The sequence below is a fragment of the Xyrauchen texanus genome, chromosome 45, assembly GCF_025860055.1.
Source record: "Xyrauchen texanus isolate HMW12.3.18 chromosome 45, RBS_HiC_50CHRs, whole genome shotgun sequence".
In the NCBI taxonomy this organism is placed as follows: domain Eukaryota; kingdom Metazoa; phylum Chordata; class Actinopteri; order Cypriniformes; family Catostomidae; genus Xyrauchen; species Xyrauchen texanus.
This window is the reverse complement of record NC_068320.1, coordinates 24740003-24761400: the sequence shown is the minus strand read 5'-3', so window position 1 is coordinate 24761400 and position 21398 is coordinate 24740003. Positions and strand designations below refer to the sequence as shown.

Below are 21398 nucleotides of genomic sequence, written 5' to 3'. Positions count from 1 at the left end.
TTTGGTTTGACATGGATTAACCCAAATGCAAAATTCATACTAAATATTAATGAATCTTAAATTATTTTTAATGTAATGATTTATTATCAGTTCATGACTGGATATATATATATATTTTTAAACTCTTCATGTTTCCTGTTACAAATTGAAGTGATTTGCATATGACACAGACTTTAAACATGTTTTCATATATTGCTAAATGGATATTATATAGCTGTTTCCCTTTTTTTCCATACCAGATGCATCAGGCCGCAGCTCAAGTCATTAGCTTTGGGTTTTCACACACTGGCAACACGTACACTAGGTGAGAGAGGCTTTGGTGTTGGTGTTATTGATGTTTTTGCTAAGTCATTCTATAGTCACTATGGTAATGATGATTTGTTTTGAGGCAAGAATGATCAGGTTTGTCGAATCACATTTTTGACGTTTATGCTTGTAAATGTCTGCGTTCCACAGCTGGAATTCCAGCTCCTATATACTTTGGAGCAATCATAGACACCACCTGTCTGAAATGGGGTCACAAGAAATGTGGTGGGAGAGGGGCCTGTCGAATCTACAACACCACTGCCTACAGGTAAACACTATGTCATAGAATGACTTATCCTTTACCACCAACAATCCTCAATTTACTTGATTGCAGCTCAGTGTTGAGGCTAACTAAAAGCAGCGATGCTACTAACTTCACACTTTTCAGTAGTGTGACAATAGCTCAGTTGTTTTCAAAATGGCGCCCGATTAAGAGCTCAAATGGCCCACAAAATCTGTGCTGAACACAATTTCAATTCAGTTTACCACCTGCTTTCCTTGGGCGGTAATAGTGTTATGTTAATTGCAGTGGGCAAATACCACAGAGTTTATGAATGAAGAGCAATCTATAATGAGATTGTACAGCAAGTAATGACAATGACTTAATTGAAATACTATCAGCACAGATTGCGCTTTTTTAAACTAGATTGTGGGTAGTTAGCAGGGGTGAAAATTTCATCAAGATGTTGGGGGGGACAATAAACATAACAATTCTCAAGAGCAATTTTTGAAGGGGACACCAAGGGGTTTTTTGTTGTTGCCCCATTTGCGTTTGTATTATTTTATTTCTTAAACAATTATTTTAAGAATATATAATTATATTATTTACAATACACATATTTTAATGATATTTTAGGTGGGGGACAACCCTCAGATGGGGGTGACAGCGGCATGGCATGTTTACTAACCACCATAGGCGGAAATCCCTGAACCCCCCTCCCCCCCCCCGCGATTTCCACCTATGGTGGTTAGTAAACAAGATGCAGGTTTTTGCTGTGAAATACCTGGCAAAATGTGGTGCAAATGTTTAGTGAATTTGCCCCATATTGTGTAAATTACATTTTCATGTAATTTAAGCAGTTTTCTGCTCACTATATATGCATTCAATTTTATTTATTTTTTTAAACTTGAGGGTCGACCAATATTTTACATTTTTATTATTTTGAGTTTTTTGGTAAATTTACGTTCAGGTTTGATGCTGTCACCATAACTGAGCTCCTCATTGACTTTTTGCTAGATAAATGTTGCACATGGGGGCTGCCATCAGTAGTGTAGTCTGGCGCATACACCGTATGCCCACCTATCTTTCTTAGGATTTTCTTTATGCCCACCTAAAATAAGTGATGATACGTATGGCCACCAGAACAAGGAGTAGGCTTTTGACCCAGAACTTTTTCAGTCTACTAATGCCATGCCGCAGCACCGTTGCGTGAATTGTGTGTAGGGATTTTTTGAAAAGTATAGAGATATTTTCTCCAAACGTGCACGGAGCAGCGGGAGCACAGCTGAAGGCATGGGCAATACAGACAGCCCGACTAAGCCGATCCACCATCAGAACGTTAATTTCAGACGCGATTGGGTATTTGCTAACCAATCATATTTTCCCTTTCAGTAAGGGGTGGGACAATTCCAGTGTCTAATGCTGATGCACAAGCAACCCTGGAGTAACCATTATTTGCACTGACTGTAATTTTATTTCCCTGCTAATCTTTACTGTACTACTACATTTCTACAATGGCATCTGAAACTGAAAACTATTGATTTTAAATTATGCATCATCCAAGCCACTAGGTGTCAATGTAAGTCCAAGATGACACAAAGACAAAAGTTACTGAATGCACCTTTAATATAGTTAAACATAGCTATGTTTTGTTAATGAATTATTAGCTCATAGCGTGGTTTCAAATTAGCTTCCAAACCCTGTTGCAATCCTGGTTTGTTTTACTAGCTCAAATCTTTATGATCTCTCCAAGCCTTTATTTTGCAATACAAGCCAAACATCCCATTTTAGTTATGATGACAGCTCTGTCTAAACAATGTTTGTCTGCATGGGTTTGGCATCAGTTTGTAACCAATTAAGGCAAACAACTACAAGTAATATTTAAACACGATCTTAAGATGAATGTTATTCTCACATAGGATTGTTTTGATAACTTCATATGTTATACAGGTTTTAAGTCATTCTATCTAATTAATTAAAAACATGAATCTCTTTTATGTGAAATTATATAGATATTGTGATAATGTCCAGATGTTTAAGTATAGTCAGGTGTATAGTATATATTTTGCTCCTCGTCTCTCAGGATAGCATATCTGGGCCTGACACTGGGGTTACGGACAGCTTCCTTCTTCCTGTGCGTGCTTGGGCTGGTGGTGTTACGACAGCACGTTAAAAAGCAAGAGCGCAGCACACTCGCCAATGGAGTCACGGGGACCGCAGCCAGTGAACTGCAGGCCCTTAGGAAGGAAGAAAGCAATGGGTCTAGCTCAGACCAATGCCCACGAAACTCAGATTATGACCCAGAGCGAGAGACGCGTCTGTGACACACATACTGTACACACACAGCAAACACACACAGGCCCGCGCAGGGAGCAACAGGGCTGTGATCCAGCATATTTTATTTGTTATTTCTATTTTATCTTTCTACTTGACCCATGTAAATGATGTGACAAGAAAAAGAAATTGTTGTTTTGATATAGTCAAATTATTTCTTGAATGTAAATGCTGTTTTTCAAAAAGAAAACAAAAAAAATGAAAGAAATAAGAATGTCTTAAAAACTACCTAAACTGCAATTACCTGCAATTTGTATAACTGAAGTCTGAGGGGACATAAAGACATCTATATGGGTCTAATCTCTTAAAGAGAAATAGTCCAATCTCTCAAAGTAGTCGTCAAATGAAGTATAATTTAGGTTAAGTCCTCTCAAAAGTGTAAATAATGTGGTTTTTGTGAGCATCCAACCAGCCCAACAAAGCAACCAATGGCGTGCATCAGCCAATGGCAAACAGGAGGAGTATTTGGGAAACCTGTTTGAAGTAATTATTTCTGCAATTCCACTTGGTGCCACTAGGGGTACAGAAATTGCACAATTCACCTTTGAATGGACGTTATTTACATTAGTGCAATCTTCCATTTTTGACGGGGATGACCACCAGGCTGTGTGGAATATATTTGCAATCTGCAATCCAAATAAATCAGTAGACGAAAATCTCTATAAAACAGGAGTTGTGGAAAAGGACGAGATATATTCAGCACATGACATTGAAGAGACTGCAAGTCTATTCCTCAGCCAGCCTCGTTTTAATTCACGTCAAAAATCAAATATGGCGCTACTGTGAAAAAGGTCGCCATCCAAATAGAGATTGGATTTCCTCTCATTAAAGCCATTGTAGTGCACAAGAACAAGATTATACCTTTTGGGTACATAATCATGTCCAATCGTAACTTTCTATTATGCCATACACACAGATAGATGCCTGTAACAGTTGACCATGACACTGTGTACTTAATATAGGTAGGCCTTGGAATATGGCTACAGGAGGTTGACTATTTTGAGGATATCCATGAAGATCTCAAACTGCTTCTCATTTGTTTTTTAACACATGAAGCGTCAGGAAGGGAGTGTGCCAAGTGTCACACTAACGAAACGCTCACTATTGTGCTTTTCTGTGTCATCTGGTAGCAGTTCCTCCCATTTAAGAAAAGCATGAGTAACGGTCCAGTACCATAGGCTAGCGAACAGGTGTATGATGGTATAGGTATGTAAGTAATCATCTTCATGGTTGATGTTGTATAAAGTGTGTATCTCAGTGTGAGAGATGCTATGTGTGTGTGTGTGTGTGTGTGTGTGTGTGTGTGTGTGTGTGTGTGTGTGTGTGTGTGTGTGTTACGTGTGAACGGGTGCATTCCTGTGCCAAAAATAGACAAACAAAAAAAAGTGTGAGAAAGAAAAGTCAACATGGTCTATTCTCAGGTTGTTCAATCAGTTGTTCCTTAAAATTTGCAAATAATTCTTTTATATACATGCTCCTTTGTTCTTGGCACTACAGGTCGGCTCCTGAAATATTTTGTTCATTTTGGGCAATTGATGTTTACCAGAAACAACCAAGGAAATTATTTTTATTTCTGACGTGTAACGCGAATAAAACGAGTGGCATTTATTACTTGCTTTTACGTTAGGCAGTACATTATTTTATATGCTGATGTTTTTTGTTTTTTTTGTATGTTTAAAAGTGCATATCCTGATGTGTAAAAATGCATTTATGTGAAAGATTAGATACATTCTTTTAAAATAAAATGATTTACTACAAATACAACTACTATTTCAAGAAAGAGCCACAATCGGTAAAATGTTTCGCTTTAATCGTGAAAACAACGTAATGAAAATGGCAAATACAATCACAGCAAAACGTAAACAACTTGTCTGAGGCACTTTTTTTGAGGCACGCCCATTTGAATATTATAAGATGATAATTAAAATAACTATTTATTCTTTGATGACAAAAAAAGGCATAAACAATCCCTCTTAAGACGTTTCAGAGCATATCAAAGCATCCATTTCCTACCCTTATAAGCTATAATTCAGGAATTCTCCAATCATACAATCTATAAAACATTTCTAAAAGTTGCATAGATATGATAACTAAGAATTTATGAATTCTCGTAATTTTCCCCTCTCTCTGAAGTGCTGCTCAGAATTAAGATTAGATAGGTCACTATCAGACAGACAGTTTTCCATGATGTATGATAGACAGACTAGGGAGAGGAAGTGGGCTCAGAAGCCTTGTGAATCATGAGAAGATCAATGTATTGACACTGCAGACAGAAAGGTTTGAAAGAACACCCACATAGTGGATGACTGCTTATTCTTCGGAAATGTTAAATAATCCTACAAAAGACACACAAATCCTTCACAGCACAGGACAATTTCACAGGCTTTTAAGAAGTCTGAATTAAATAGTTATTATCAGATATTGTTTGATTTGTTTTAATGGTTGAAGTCAAATAAGATATCCAGCCCTAACCAGTAACAAAGTGAATCTCACAAAGAACATGTCCAGATCACATTTCACCCCCAAAATCACAAGAAATAGAAATTATATTTTGCCTAAAGAAAAGTCTATTTTAGGACCATTGCGATTTTTGCCCTTTGACATTATTTTAATGGCGATTAAGCACATTTTCAGTTGCATTACAGTCACTAGAATGAGATCTGTTTTTAACCACATTACATTAATGAGAATTGGAGAAGAAATGTGCTTGATTGTCATAAAAATAAATGCTTCCTTTTAATTTTGTGGGGATTTTTGCCCCTGATCTTGACAGGTTTTGTGTGATTCACCTAATTGTTCTCTGGTAGACGCTTAAGGGTCAATAGCACAGAAACAGAGCTACCTCAAATGGACTTCAAAAACATTGTCTCTTCTCATGTTTTATCACTTTACTGGTCTGCTTTACTCAACTTGAGTGCAAAATCGTCAGGTCTGGTGTCAGCATTTATCTAACTAATGGTATTTGAACTCAGGTGTAATTTACCTACCTCTGTAGTTGTGAGAACAAACACACTTAACGGCTGACTTTCACACTGTTTAACAACCAGAAAAAAAGTCTCATTGTGATGGGTTTACGTATTACCTGTTGTTTTATGTGTATACGGTTTTACTCTTCTTAATTAAAGTTCCTCAAAATTACTAATGTAGCCTGTAATGTATGTGATCTTAAATACAGTTCCTTACGCAACCTGATGGATTACGTCAATTGACATTAACTCGTGTATATTGCAGTCTGCCATTTTTATGTCAATATTTGAATGGAGACATGGTTGAAAACATGTTTTGCAATTGTACAGCTACTATATATACTTGGACTCGTGTTTGCATGTTAAGTTTCTGAATGATGTTTGGTTTTAATGCACTTTAAAACCAAACACGGCACAAAAGTGTTCAAAAGAGAGGGAAAATTACAAAAGGTACTTCAACGCAACACACAACCTCTAAACACATTGATAGCGCTACTGTGCTCTTCCAATCATACTTTGTAGCTAATGTATTTTCAGACAGTCGATTGGTGTTATTTAACAAGTTTGACTCATCACCAAGCAATTATTTAAAATAAAGCACTGCATCGCTTTAACCAGAACATCATAACGATAGACAAGAAAAAATATTGATTTGTTGCCATGAAATTGTGCAAATTGCTACTTCAAATGTGTTGTGACCAGGTGACCGAACAGGATGTCAGGAGTGGTTCAGACTTAAGAACTCATGCCATAACCTGGGTTTTTATTTCATGCGAATGCTACCAGGTGAGTCCAAGTAGGAGGAAGTGGCTATATTGGATTTTCGTACAGCTTTCCGATGTTCGATGTGTCAGTTTGGCTAGTTATCTTTTTTGTCTCCGCTGTCCAACTGATTCTAGTACAGAAAGAAAAAAAATGGGTCAAAAAATAGAAATTATTTATACGAGGATACGGTATTGGTCACATCGTTCTCCATTTATATGTCATGTGATTTTATACGGGTGTATTACCTGAAGCTGCTGGTGCTCTTGAAGCAGATGATCATATTCTTTGGTTAGTCCCTCAGTTTGCTTTTTCATTCCATCTAAATCTGACTTAGACTTTTTCAGGGCTACATGGAAACAACAGATGTAACTTACACAGCTGTAGTGCTCTAGATCATAAGCAACTATGATGCTGTCTCAGATTTTAGAGTAATACTGATAGAGTACTTTCTTTTATAGAATGCACGAGTGTTTTTCAGCCTTGTGCTCACCATCTGTGCTGCTCTTCAGTTCTTCTGACAGTCGCTGCACCTCTTTCTGCAGTCGTTTAGTCTCTTCAGAGTCGTCTTTCTTTCCTCCATCTCCTTTAGCTTCTGTAAGAGCCTGTGGTGATAAAGATTTGTCCCTGTATTGCTCAACATAATGCTTCTCAAATGCTTTCTGAAGACCCAAACAACACGTTCACTAGATCACGTATACCTCTTATGCTGTAAGACAGGTTATAACTTGGAATATTCTTAAGTTGTGACTAAATCTTAGAAACTGCCTTGAAAAAGACACATTTTTAGCATCAAAGAGGTTTTTGGTGAATCTCAAAGAAATGTCCAAGTCTTTTGTAATTTCCATAATTCTTAATGGTGATTCTTTCACTTTATTACAGTCAGCCATGATGTATTAATAATTTAAAATTTAAATAACAAATCCAATTAATTGCAATTAATCGCATATATCAATATTTCCTGATATATGCTTATATATATAAAATTAAAGGGGTTATTTTTTCCTTAAAGGGAATCACATTTCCCTTTATATGTACTTTGACATATGTCATTGTACTTTAAAATCATACCGTAAGTTTCAGAACTCAAAACTTCCTCTCAAGACCAAAAAAAGCATTTACAGTTTCTACACTGCAAAGACGACTAGTTTTAAAATGGGATGCATTGTGATGTCACAGTAGGGTTGCCTATTTTCTAGCATTCCACTCTAAATAAAGGACATTTTCTTTCAGAGGGGCTCCTGCACAAGACACTGCACAGAATTTAAAGAGGTCCACCTAGAGATTGTTTACATCGGAAAACAACTGAAAAACAGTGCGGACAGACGCAAAAACGTGTTAGGTGTAAACAGCCCCTAATACGCTTAAAATGAAAACCGCTTAAACCTCTTAAACTCTGGGGCTTTTTTGGGCTTTCGTCTGCAATTTTTTACACTCAAATTTCTAAGCTCACAATTTACACATACAGTAAACTTATTGCCAAAGATATGTCACATTTTTTCCCCCACGGTTTCATAGAATATCTCGGCCTCTGTGTGGACTAGAAGCTAAAACTCACATTTATCATCAATAGTCGCTAACCTATATTTCCGATTATTTGTTGCATATGCTTTTCCTGCTGGGCCGCATATTTTGTTCTGGACATCTAAGATAGATATAACATTAGATTAGTCTCACACGCAAGCTCGAATATATACAGTTTTTAGCTGTTTGGGGCTTACAGCAGCAGTGATTGGTGTATTAGAGACATTTGCATTTGATGTCTTACAGATGTCATATTTCACGTTGTGATTTTTGTGAAACTATAGTACTAGGGCAACAAAATAAACTGTACAGTTGCATTCCTAAGAATGAGAGCTTTTATTTTATATATGATTTGTCTATTTAAGAGCTATTTGGCTATTCATATTAATATTTCTACCACGTGACCTCTAGGTGGGCTGATTTCAGATGCTAATGTTTTCAGGCCTTTTTTTGTTATTATATTAGGCTTGGGATCGATGCCTTTTTTACACATTGATAATCGGAAGGTTTTCCCGATGATTATCGATATATATATCAGGATTTTTTTTTTCAGATATAAATAGGGCTACTCTTTGCACAATAGTCTTTGTCTCTTCAGACTTCAGATTACTCAACACAACTTTGGTAGTAGGGAAGTGTGAGTGGCAGGGAAAATTAAATGGGGGCGCACACCGGACATGTCTGGCGGCCGACATGGCGCATTCAAAATTCTAAATGATTTATTTTCTACAAAAGGTACGCACACACCGGCAACGCTCAGTGTCATCATTCTGCAGAGCCACAGAGCGCAACTTGCAGTTTTCCATCAAATTTGACCCCAGTCATTATCAAACGACAACGATTATTTACTGATATATTTTGAACGCATCTTTCATAGAGCCTGTACAATGTATTTTCAGTTACAAGTATGTCCTTTTATGGTTTGACAGCTTGAATGAAAGACCTATTCAAGGCTATTCTTCATTCTTGAACCTTGATGTACAAAAACATTTGAAACTTTGGACTGCCATCTGCACCGCTTCAGCTCGTCCTGTGTCCTTCAGTAAAAGGTAAATCGACCTCTTGTGGTCTCTCAATGCTATTACACCAGACTGTTAAACAGAGGCCAACTGCGTGGACACAATTTGGTCTTCTAATTTAAATGTCGGCAACTTTTAAATATAGATGCCTCAAAATATATTGATAAAATAATGTGCTGATCAATAATCAATATATTGATATTTTAAGAAATCCCTATATTATATGTAACATAAATTCAGAAGAGTTCAGAAGTTCAGATTCTAAGATTTAAAACGATGCCCCTTATGCCTGACTTATATATTCGGAGACTTGAACAATTTAAGCTTAAACATTATTCAAGACATAACGCCCCAATTGGACACACTGGCAAACAACACTACTTAAATAACACTACTTTTTTGCCAAAAGAAGCTGCAATTAATGGAGAAGGACAACATTTTTCTGTCAAGCATTTTCTTCTACATAAATAAGCATTTTTAAAGCTCAATAAACCGGCTTTCCATTTAAAATTGGGGTCAAAAGTAGGTAGACAGTAAATGACTAATCGTGTTAAAAATAGTATATAAGGCTTCTAACTTGTTTAAGTAGCTCATTCTCCTCCATGTATTTCTTGGCAGCTTGGTTTGCACTTTCAGCTTGAGTCTGCAGGGTGGTGCTGGTGCCGATGGCCACGGCCAACTGGTTAATCAGAGTGATAACTCTCCTCATCACACTGTGTGTAGAAGATCCAAAGTCATATCTTTTACAGGAAGCTTTTGCAAAATTTACAGTTTTAACATGAATTTATAATGGTTTCTGTAATTTAGGGCTTACAGCCACAGAAAAAGTGTGAAGCCAGAGATGTAGAGGTTCCTCTGGGCTCGAAAGAGCTTCATGTGCATGTGATCAAATATGTTTGGGTTCAGTTTGGCATCTTTGTTATGGTCAACACTAGAATACTTCCTCACCTCCCGAAGGGCATCTGAAATGGGTTACCAAACAGTAATGTTAGGTCAGGATATTTAAAGCCATTTTATGATATGGAAAAACACTACTTGAAGGGTTAGTTTACCCAAAAATAAACTTTCAGTCATCATTTACTAATTTTTTTTCATCCGTAAAAATACAAAAGGAGATGTTACACAGTTAATGTCAGAAGTTTACATACACTTAGGTTAAAGTCATTAAAACTCATTTTTAACCAATCCACAGATTTAATGTAATGTATAGTAAAAACATGTAGTTTGACATCTACTTTGTGCATGTCACAAGTAATTTTTCCAACAATTGTTTACAGGCAGATTGTTTCACTTTTAATTGACTATATCACAATTCCAGTGGGTCAGAAGTTTACATACACTAATTTAACTGTGCCTTTCAGCAGCTTGGAAAATTCCAGAAAATTGTGTTAAGCCTTTAGACAATTAGCTTCTGATAGGAGGTGCACTGAATTGGAGGTGTACCTGTGGATGTATTTTAAAGCCTACCTTCAAACTCGGTGCCTCTTTGCTTGACATCATGGGAAAATACAATAGTAAACAAGTATAAACACCTTGGGACCATCATACCGCTCAGGAAGGAGACTCATTCTGTCTCCTAGAGATTAATGTAGTTTGGTGTGAAAAGTGCAAGTCAATCCCAGAACAACAGCAAAGGACCTTGTGAAGATGCTGGAGGAAACCGGTAGACAAGTATCTATATCCACAGTAAAACAAGTCATATATCGACATAACCTGAAAGGCTGCTCAGCCAGCAAGAAGCCAATGCTTCCAAACTGCTATAAAAAGCCAGACTACAGTATGCAAGTGCACATGGGTACAAAGATCTTACTTTTTTGAGAAATCTCCTCTGGTCTGATGAAACAAAAATTTCACTATTTGGCCATAATGACCATCGTTAGGTTTGGTGGAAAAATGGTGAGGCTTGCAAGCCGAAGATCACCATCCCAACAGTGAAGCATGGGGGGTGGCAGCATCATGTTGTGGAGGCGCTCTGCTGCAGGAGGGACTGGTGCACTTCACAATAGAGATGGCATCATGAGGAAGGAAAATTGTGTGGATATATTGAAGTAACATCTCAAGACATCAGCCACAAAGTTAAAGCTCTGTCAAAAATGAGCCTTCTAAATGGACAATGCATACCAAGCATACCTCCAAAGTTGTGGCAAAATGGCTTAGGACAACATAGTCAAGGTATTGGAGTGGCCATCACAAAGCCCTGAACTCAATCCGATAGAAAATGTGTGGGCAGAACTGAAAAAGCATGTGCGATTAAGGAGGCCGACAAACCTGACTCAGTTACACCAGTTCTGTCTGGAGCAATAAGCAAAATTCCAGCAACTTATTGTGAGAAGCTTGTGGAAGGCTAAACAAAATGTTTGACCCAAGTTAAACCATTTAAAGGCAATGCTACCAAATACTAACAAAATGTAAACTTTTGACCCACTGGGAATGTAATGAAAGAAATAATAACTATTATTATGACATTTCACATTCTTAAAATAAAGTGGTGATCCTAACTGACCAATGACAGGGAATGTTTTCTACAATAAAATGTCAGGAATTGTCAAAAACTGAGTTTAGATGTATTTGGCTGAGGTGTATGTAAACTTCTGACTTCAACTGTAGGTTTGGAACAACATGTTGCAAATTTGGTGTAAATGACAACCAGATTTTCAATTTGGGTTAACTATCTCTTTAAGGGCACAACTATAAACAATATCAAATGGCATACCAAGAAAAAGAACAATGAGGATTATTATCATGGTGAGAAATCCTTTGTTCCAGAACTGGGAAAGACGGTTCCAGATGCTCCATTTGAAAATTCCCTGCCATCTGCACACATGGAAGCAGGTAACACCATGGACCAAGAACAAGAGGACAATGTGTACACATTGCTGTTCAGGATATTTATGGTTGAAAACATTTACCTTTGAGCCGAGATGAAAGGTAGACAGAAGATGACAAGAATGCCTATCTCCACATACAGGAAAGAAGCAACAGCAGTCCACTGCAAAGTCATCTTCTCCCAGCTGCAAACAAACAAAGGCATTTAAAGCAACAGTCCACCCAAAAATACCATCATCATTTACTCACCCTCATGTGTTCTAAACCACCATGACGTATTCTCTTCCATCAAACATAAGAGAAGAAATTTGTATGAATGTTCCCACTGTTTTTTTTGTGAGACATGAAGCTGTCAGGCACATTCTGCTAATCATCTCCTTTTGTGTTCAATGGAGGAAAGGAAGTCATTCAGGTTTGGAACAACAAGTGGGTGAGTAAGTAATTAACTTTTTTAATTTCTGGGGGACTATCATTTTATCAAACCATAATAATGCATAAGTCTATAAGTTTAGTGAATATTTTCAAAATACAGGGGGGAAAAAAAAGCATAATTCCTTACTAATCAGGCAGTTATTAGTCACAGATAATCTACTTAAGGCATTCTACTCGGATCAAATCTTGTTCAATTAATTCCCCCTCATGCCTCCTTCAGTTATTCACTTTGAGACATGCTCTCTGTAAGTAAACAGGTACTATTTCCCTCATTTTATTTAAACTTTTATCATTATAATAGTTAAAGCTATGCTACATAATATATAGCCTAATAATATCCAATGATATGCATGAATAATGTGAAACTGTATGATAATGTTATTGATAAAAACAATTTAATTTGGTGTATTATCCTTCTGGTGTATTCATTTTTATTAAGTTAAAAAAAGCATACATTGCTATAAAGGTTAAATATTAAAAAAAAATAAAAAGAAGAGAAAATAAGATCTGATCAAACAGGAAATGAACATTCAGCAATTCAAGAAGACAAACTCTTGCAGATAAACAGGAAACGTTTCAAGTGTTGCACAGTGACACCATACGCATTGATAAAAAAAAAGAAATATGCAATTTAATTCAAAACAGCAGCCGGTTTAAATCTCACTTACGTCTGAAGAAAATCTGCAGTGTATATTCGGACGATCGACCCAGAAGTAGAACCTTTACACTAAAATAATGATGCGCGCTCACTAATGACATCATTAATGCGCGTCCTTTCCATCGCGCATTCTCTGCATGTAATATTTAAACGGACAAAAAGGAAGATATAACTAACAGAAAAATATGTTTTACAACAACAACAATATTAATAATAATGCATCAATGTGATTATTAGCACTGATGTTAAAAGTATTATTATAAAATTAATCTGTCAAACCAAAACTCATCTCGGCTAATTGTAATATTTAATATTAAAATATACAGTAATATTTCAAAACCTGAATTGTTCATTGTTTCTTCTGAGTATTTTGTTTTGAGCTTAAGAGCTGCTTTGACATCTAAATCTGAAAACCAAGGATGTTAAGTATAATAAATATATAGCCTACATTTATGTGTAGGCCTACTATATAAAAAAACTATGAAAACAGTACTTATTAACTCTTATGCGACCTTCGGGACATTTGTCTTTTCCATTTAGTTTTTTTCGATCATTTTGGCTGTGATTTAGCCAAAGTTGTTAATTTTGTGGTGAATTTTGATATTTCAACCTCAGTTCCTATAATACACTGTGTACACAAAATAGTTACACTCAGGACCTTCAGAGCAAAAAAATGTCCCCATTGAAACCCTTTAAATCTGCAATATTTGATCCCAGTGCCATTAAAGCATAAAATCATGAGTTCTATGATATTATACTTTCATCCCGGACAAATTAGGCATTAATATTTTCCTCCAGATGGCACCATTTATCTCATATTTCTCCTATATTTGCTGGAATAACTCAGATTTTCAATCACAGCTTTTCATGTCAAGACGCATGAAAGCTGTGATTGAAAATCTGAGTTATTCCAGCAAATATTGATTTCTGAACTCTTCCTAAATTAAAAGATTATTATTGTGTTGTTTAATGTATATGAACTTGTTTTCTTTGCATTATTCGAGGTCTGAAAACACGCCATCTTTTTGTTATTTTGACCAGTTGTTATTTTCTGCATATAAATGCTCTAAATGACAATATTTTTATTTGGAATTAGGGAAAAATGTTGTCAGAACTTCAAAGAATGAAACAAACATTTTCATTTTACTCAAACACACTACCTATAAATAGTAAATCCAGAAAAACTAGTAATTCTGCAGTACAGAGCTGTTTGTATATATATATATATATATATATATATATATATATATATATATATATATATATATATATATATATATATATATATATATATATATATATATATATGTTGGGCATGGACAGAGTAATCAATAAGTTATAAATAAATAGACCACCCATTTAAGTTAATCTAAATAGAATTTCTTTATAAATGTATATATTTTAATAAAATAGGGTACAGAACACAAACATTCATGGGGGGGGGGTTAAAACAATCAATACAAATATATATATATGATATCATATAATAATATTTAAAATTAAATTAAAGCAAAGTAAAATAATGTAACTTAATTTAATTTAACTTAACTCGAGCTGCAGATATGGAAAAGGTTGCAGTGGTGTAGTTTATACAAATCACCACAAGAGGGAGATCAGTTACTAGCCACTTATCTGAATCATTTTTTTTTTATTTGATTGAAAACAATTTAAATGGTACAAACAAGAGTACATATAACGATTTAAAAAAACATTGTTAGAAAACAAAAATGTCAGGAGTATGTTGATTTGAATGTCTTTACATTCTGTGCACACACACACACACACACACACACACAAACATACATACATAAATAATATTAACAAAAAATGAGAAAAAGACAAACACAACATTTTCAGGGGGAGTGAAACAGTAACTACAAAGAATTAATTTATTAATTAATTAAATAATCATATTAAAAGCGTATACTTATATTAATAACGTTATATGTAATAGGCAATGTGATAAAATAATAACTAAAAAAATTAAATAACTTTAAATCTATGTAAAATAACTGAATAAAATATTTTCCCATTAAATTTCCTCTGATCTAAATTTCTTTCCATATAATTGTATTTATTTTAACAAATAAGAAGAGTGTTCATGCAACTACTATCAAACTACAGTTACAATATCTGCTGTTACCAGGTGCACTCAAATAAACAAAAATAATTAGCCGATTTTGAAGAATAAATAAAGAATAATATGTTAATTTCAAATTGATGGTATTTAATTTAATTTGTTTGATAAAGGCTGGTCGTGGAAAAGCTCCATAGTTTTCAACAGGTTGCATGCACATAGTTAAGATAAACAGTAACTAACATAACATGCTGCAGGCTAATTTTTCTTCTGTATTTGACTGAGCAAATACTTTAACAAGCACTTCAGTGTTTGAACAACAAGCCCACTCATGCAGAGGCCTTGGTGAGGTATGCCAACCTGATTACACAGTGGTGTATATCATTTATGTACCACTAGGGCGCATCACACCTCACATATTTGTGAATATTTGTAAACTTTTGATGTTTCAGATGCATAACAGATCATTGAACATGAGCAGTAACTTGCTAGTCCTGATTATGATCCAGATGTTTCAAGTGCAAGTTCACACTTCCTATTAACCATTTAATATACATTGCCACCCAGGCAACAGTAAAGGTGGAGCGAAGATCAAATAAATACTGTGATGTGCAGTGCTGAATGTTTTTCCAGTGCTGATGCTGTTAGATCTGCAGGATGCAGTTTTGCTGCCAAAGCCTCCTGCCACGCTATACTGATTTGTAGGACGTGACATCAGTATTTGCACTGGTGGTATTAAAATCATGTTTACCACACCCTGCTGTGTTTGAGCTTCTGAAATATGATGCTAGACTTCCTTACTGACGGGGCAAATCCTCTGTGCAGAGATGAGAAAATGATGGAGGTCATCTTTTGTCTAGAGTTTGGAAATAAATCAGTCAATCCTTTCATTTTCGTTCTTCCCAACAGAAAGTTGCATTGTTTAGAGATTGCTCTTTCAAAGCTAATGAGACTTAATTGTGTTCACATGTTTCATTTTAGTATCAACGTTATTTCAGATGTTTCTCCTAGAATTCTTTAGGTGAAGTAAAAACAGACTCAAAAATCAACTGTTGACGTACAGTGAGAGTCGATGGGATGAATTTGATCAAGAAATGATCAAGTTCAATTAAAAACCTCTAACTGTCTTTATTGTGCACTATGTGGCCCTACATAGGGCATAGTGAACAAGTGAGTGATTTAATCTCTTTAGTACCCAGGAGAAACAACTGAGATTTTAAAGATATTCAGGATTTTACTCTCAAATTTATGTCTCTCAATCTTTTTCTCTTACCTGATAAAATATTTTTTCTTATATAATCAATTATTTTTGTTGTCTGGTCATGCAGCGATTTCTGTAGATGCACTATTTCATCATCGCTTGAATACATGCAGTATCATTTCATACAGTACAAACCAACTGGCTGTGTGTGTATATGTGCATGTTTATGTGGGTTACGAGGACATTTTTTAGGTTACAAACTGGTAATTACAAGGGTATTATGCTATAAATGTGGTTTATGAGGACATTTCTAGTGTCCCCATAATTTAGTAATTCACTAAACAATGTTTTTTTTAAATGTGAGTGTTAGGTTTAGGGGTAGGGTCAGGGGATATAATATATAGTTCATACAATATAAAAATCATTATGTCTATGGAGAGTCCTCATAAGGATAGCCTCACCAGTGTGTGTGTGTGTGTGTGTGTGTGTGTGTGTGTGTGTGTGTGTGTGTGTGTGTGTGTGTGTGTGTGTGTGTGTGTGTGTGCATTTTATACTAGATTGTGGTGACCAAATGTCCCTACAGTGATAGTAAATCCTGAGATCACCTACACTGTGAGGCCCAGCCAGCTGTCCCCACAAGGGAAATGGCTTATTAAACATACTAAACAATGTTTTTTTGAAAATGTAAAAATGCAAAAAGGTTTCTGTAAGGGTTAGGTTTATGGGTTAGGGGATAGAAATGATTGTTAGATCTGTATAAAACCCATAAAATGCATGCAAGTCTATGAAGAGTCCCCACAATGATATAAAAACAAGTGTGTGTGTGTGTGTGTGTGTGTGTGTGTGTGTGTGTGTGTGTGTGTGTGTGTGTGTGTGTGTGTGTGTGTGTGTGTGTGTGTGTGTGTGTGTGAGTGCGTGCGTGTGTGCATGCGAGCAGTCTGGGGCCAGTGTTTCACACATCTGCTTTCTAACTTACGTGCTTCTTCAGACACGAGTCTTGTGTTTTTGTCTTTCTTATATTGTGATACAACCTAAAAACCTTGTCTATAGCTTCTGGAAAAGCATATAGGCAAGTATAGGCTATAATCAGAGGATCTGTGAGGACCATAAATCACTTTTCCAAAGGTCTACCTGCCTTACCTAGCAAATCAAGTTCAATTATAACATGCTATTTTGCTTTTCCCCTGCAATGCAATGCCTTGTTTTAGTTCTAACGTAATATTTAAGACATATATACTGATTAGGGACTAAAAACGGTTCAAGGAACGAAAACCAAAAACGAACAACTTTTTTGCAGAGTAGGAGAAACATAACGAAAATGGGTCCCTTTCAATTCTTCCAGAGAAAACATTATTTTTAAATGCTGGTTTATTAATAACTGGTTCATTTTGTTCTGATGATGTTTGTTAATGAAACCAAAGACCAAAGGGTTTATCACAGTAAACTTTCAGAATTACACCACTTCTTGTTGCCCGAATAAAACAAACCACAAGACTTAAACAATATGTGTGTTAAGATGATTTTAGTGTAATAAAATCACTTTTTAACCCCTTCTGTTTGAAGTTATATCCAATTTCAAAACTTCATTGCCATGACGATGCAATGTCAACAAACCCTAAAACACTAAAATGACATAAAAATCACTATTTAAACAAATTTAGAGCTTAAATAATAAGTTTCAACAGAAGAATTAATGTAAGTGCTTTTATAAAATTATAAACTTCATATTTCTGCCTTTAAACCTTCAAAAATTGGCCCCATTCACTTCCATTGTGTCTCACTGTAATTTCAATTTTTATTGCTATTTTTTAAATATCTCAGTTGTTTCTCCAAGACAGCAATGCAATTAAAAGAAGAGCAAATGAAGACTTTTGCCCTCCTTTCAAACTGTTTTCTAACCAAAGTCTTCAATCAAAAGTGATGAACATTATTTTCTAAACAAACTCAAACACTTCCAAGCAAATTCTTTTAAAACCAAATTATCTGAGCTAATATGCCCATTAACTTTATAGAAACAGTATATACTCTTACTGTATCTTAACAATTGTCTCATTTATGCATTATTTTAATTTATTTTAAAGTTGATACATACTGTAAATAAAAACTCCATAATGTCTCCTGAGCAATTAAATGTTTCTCATGGGATCTTGGTTGCCATAACAGAACACAGGCCATGTACTGTACATGTGTGGCTTACCATAGCAATAAAAACACACATTACTGAACTGTTGCTGATTTTCACAGGGGTGCTGCTTAGGGAGCCATGAAGGAAAACAAGCCGTTTTAACCTTACAGGATCGGTTTAAATAAAGAGACCACGATCAATACACCCATTACATATTTTGATGCTGTCCCAAAAGTGATCTCATGATAAATATGTGATAATGAACTATTAAAATCAGCACGATACACTAATGTATTTCACATTGGTTTAATGAGTTAATGGGCCTGGAAAGTTTTTGGTAAACTGTGGGAGTCAATCACATACTTTCTGCTGTATGTTTAGTGTATAATACTTAAACAATGACGTAAGAATGTGGATTGCACATCTAGTGTAAATTCCCTCAGCGTTTTCATACATATTTTGCAATAAAGACGGCAACCTATGAATAAAATTTCTAGTTAAGAACCTCTTAGCTGGTAAAAATCACCAGTGTTGGGTGTAATGCATTACTAAGTAATTAATTATTTACTGTAATTCAATTACTTATTCCTTGAAAAAGTAAAGTAAGGGATTACTCTTAATTTTCAGTACTTTAATTACTGTTACACATGATGTAATTGCATTAAATACTGTAAAGAAAAAACTTTAATATCGAAATATAACTTCGGATATTAAAATATCTGTTTTTTTTATTTAACGCTTGCCAGTTCAAGAATCAATAATGTGATTTTATATGATTTATTTGAAAGAATTAAAAGAACAGTTTCTTGTCTATTGTCCATCTGGTCAAGGTTGATATGGGTTTTCAAAAGTAATTAGTAATAAATAATGCAGCAATTACTATTCAATCAGAGTAATTCATACAGTAATCTAATTACACTGTAGAAGATGTAATTATTAGTTAATAATTAATTGCTTTTTTTAGAGTAACGCAACACTGAAAATCACCCTTCTAAAAAAAGAAATTATATTTTGCAATAAGATATGAAACCTAATTTTATTGCCATGCATACTCACTGACCCCAAATTTACACTCATGTAACATGTCTCTGTTCATTTACAGCAACTTTCAAATCTGGTTTGAACTAAATCGCCACTTTCAACTGGCACGAACGCTCTAATTTTGACACACTGTTTATGTGTTTGATGTCTGTGTGTGTTTTCACTGGACAGTAGACTGCGTGTGAATGGAACAGCTGGTCTTTATAAGCATATTTGCTGCATAATCTAATACTGGTGAAGTTTAGATGAGCAAACTCTGCTGTGCTTTCTCTGGCCAAGACAGCTGGCCGTCAGCATAAAACTATAAAGCAAATAATATGTGAGTCCAAATTAGCCCTCACTTGGGCAAAGGTGAAACCAAAGAGATAAAAATAGTTGTAAGATGAGAAAAATCATCTTTATTTAAATGAACAATAAGGAAAGAAAAAGTATATATAAAAGAACAGAATTTGAAACGTATAAATGTAGTACATGGGCAATGTGTGGATGTGTAATTTGAAATGAAGAAAATCTGATTTCATTTTATCTTCTCTCTCTCTCTCTTTTTTGTATAAATACGTCTTTTTCATACCTTTCTCTGGCATGTTCATTTCTGTCCATTACAAGCCCATTCTCCCTCTCATCTGACTGGTATTTCAGGTTCTCTTGTCTATTTACCTCACAGTTCAACCATGTTTGGGAGTGGCTAACTTCAAGCCGGGACTGGAAATACTCAGCAGTAAATATTTTCACCATATTTAATAACGTATGCAAACATATTTCCCTCTGAGAAATGTCTGAAGCATAGCTCAAACAACATAGCTGATAAACTAATCAGTTCACTCATCAAATATCCCACTGATGTCAAGATACCACCTAGCACTAAAATTAACTACTATTAGCCCATATTTGAGTTATAAATGTATGTGGAGAAAATTGTTCAGTCTTGTTTTGTTCTCAAGCTAGGCCATGCATAGTGACTAGTCCACTTTGGAACTATTTATTTATTTAATTGTTTTTAATGTGGTCCAAATAAGAATCAGAATGAACTTTATTGCCAAATGTGCTCATGTACATAAGGACTTTGTTTTGGTGATAGGAGAATGCACACAGAACACTGAGACACAGAATATAATACATGGTAAGAGTATAAATATACAAATAATAGAACATTTAACATAGAATGGCATCTGTACATGTGCAAGAAATGGGAATGTACAGTGAGTGGATTTAAATGGTCTATATAGCGCTTTTTTCTAACCTCAGAGGTTACCAAAGCACTGTGTCCCAATCACCCATTCACACACACATTCATTCACCAATGGCGGCAGAGCTGCCATGCAAGGCACTAGCCCATCATTGGGAGCAACTTGGGGTTCAGTGTCTTGCCTAAGGACACTTCGGCATGTGGAGTCGTGTGGGCCGGGATTCGAACTGCCAACCCTGCGATTGGCAGCCAACCCACTCTACCACCTGAGCCACAGCCGCCCTCAATTGTTCATGTGGAAAATGGCCTGGTTGTCCTTGTGCTCTGTAGAGCCAGCCAGAGGAGAACAGTTCAAAGGGGGAGTGGTCAGGGTGTTGGGGGTCCAGAGTGAATCTACCTGCACGTTTCCTCACTCTGGAGACATACAGGTCTCGGAGAGTGAGCAGGGGGGCACCAATAATCCTCTCAGCAGTCCTGACTGTCTGTTGTAGTTTCCTTCAGTCTGGTTTGGTGGCTGAACCAAACCAGACAGTTATAGATGTACACAGGACAGACTCAATGACGAGGTCAGAGGCCATGTTCAGCTTTTGTTGTACTGTGACATGTTAAAAGTGGAATAAAGTGCATTTGGCTATTAATAATAAAGAGCAATTTTAATTTTGAACGTTCATCTCGTGCATTCCTGCTTTAATTAACATAACATCCAATGGCCATGGCGTCA

At 35.6% G+C, this 21398-nt stretch overlaps 2 protein-coding genes across 2 annotated transcripts in view; one reads left to right on the top strand and one right to left on the bottom strand.

Moving 5' to 3' along the window:
* The window catches only part of slco1c1 (solute carrier organic anion transporter family, member 1C1), a 33927-nt gene extending 29464 nt beyond the window's left edge, over window positions 1-4463 (top strand). Inside the window, exons 14-16 of the mRNA XM_052118576.1 lie at window positions 240-304; window positions 457-574; window positions 2610-4463. Coding sequence (XP_051974536.1) covers window positions 240-304; window positions 457-574; window positions 2610-2850 — 424 coding nt within the window. The 3' untranslated portion in view covers window positions 2851-4463. The remainder of the gene's footprint in view (window positions 1-239; window positions 305-456; window positions 575-2609) is intronic.
* Window positions 4464-4651: 188 nt separating this feature from the next.
* On the bottom strand, window positions 4652-13141 carry LOC127637484 (B-cell receptor-associated protein 29-like). Its single transcript, XM_052118577.1, has 8 exons — window positions 13058-13141; window positions 12041-12142; window positions 11845-11945; window positions 9946-10093; window positions 9709-9844; window positions 7082-7193; window positions 6837-6937; window positions 4652-6721 (listed from the first exon to the last, which is right to left on the bottom strand). Exons 2-8 carry the CDS (start codon window positions 12130-12132, stop codon window positions 6686-6688), a joined length of 726 nt encoding a protein of 241 aa, XP_051974537.1. The 5' UTR covers window positions 12133-12142; window positions 13058-13141; the 3' UTR covers window positions 4652-6685.
* Window positions 13142-21398: the final 8257 nt, after the last annotated feature.

Bases quoted from the DNA above. Each gene is read 5' to 3' on its own strand.
- LOC127637484 (XM_052118577.1), bottom strand. From the start codon at position 12,132: ATGACTTTGCAGTGGACTGCTGTTGCTTCTTTCCTGTATGTGGAGATA. The intron at 11,946-12,040 runs GTAAATGTTTTC...CCATGTGTGCAG, and splicing joins CCTTTCATCTCGGCTCAAAG to ATGGCAGGGAATTTTCAAAT. The intron at 6,938-7,081 runs GTGAGCACAAGG...GTTTCCATGTAG, and splicing joins ACTGAAGAGCAGCACAGATG to CCCTGAAAAAGTCTAAGTCA.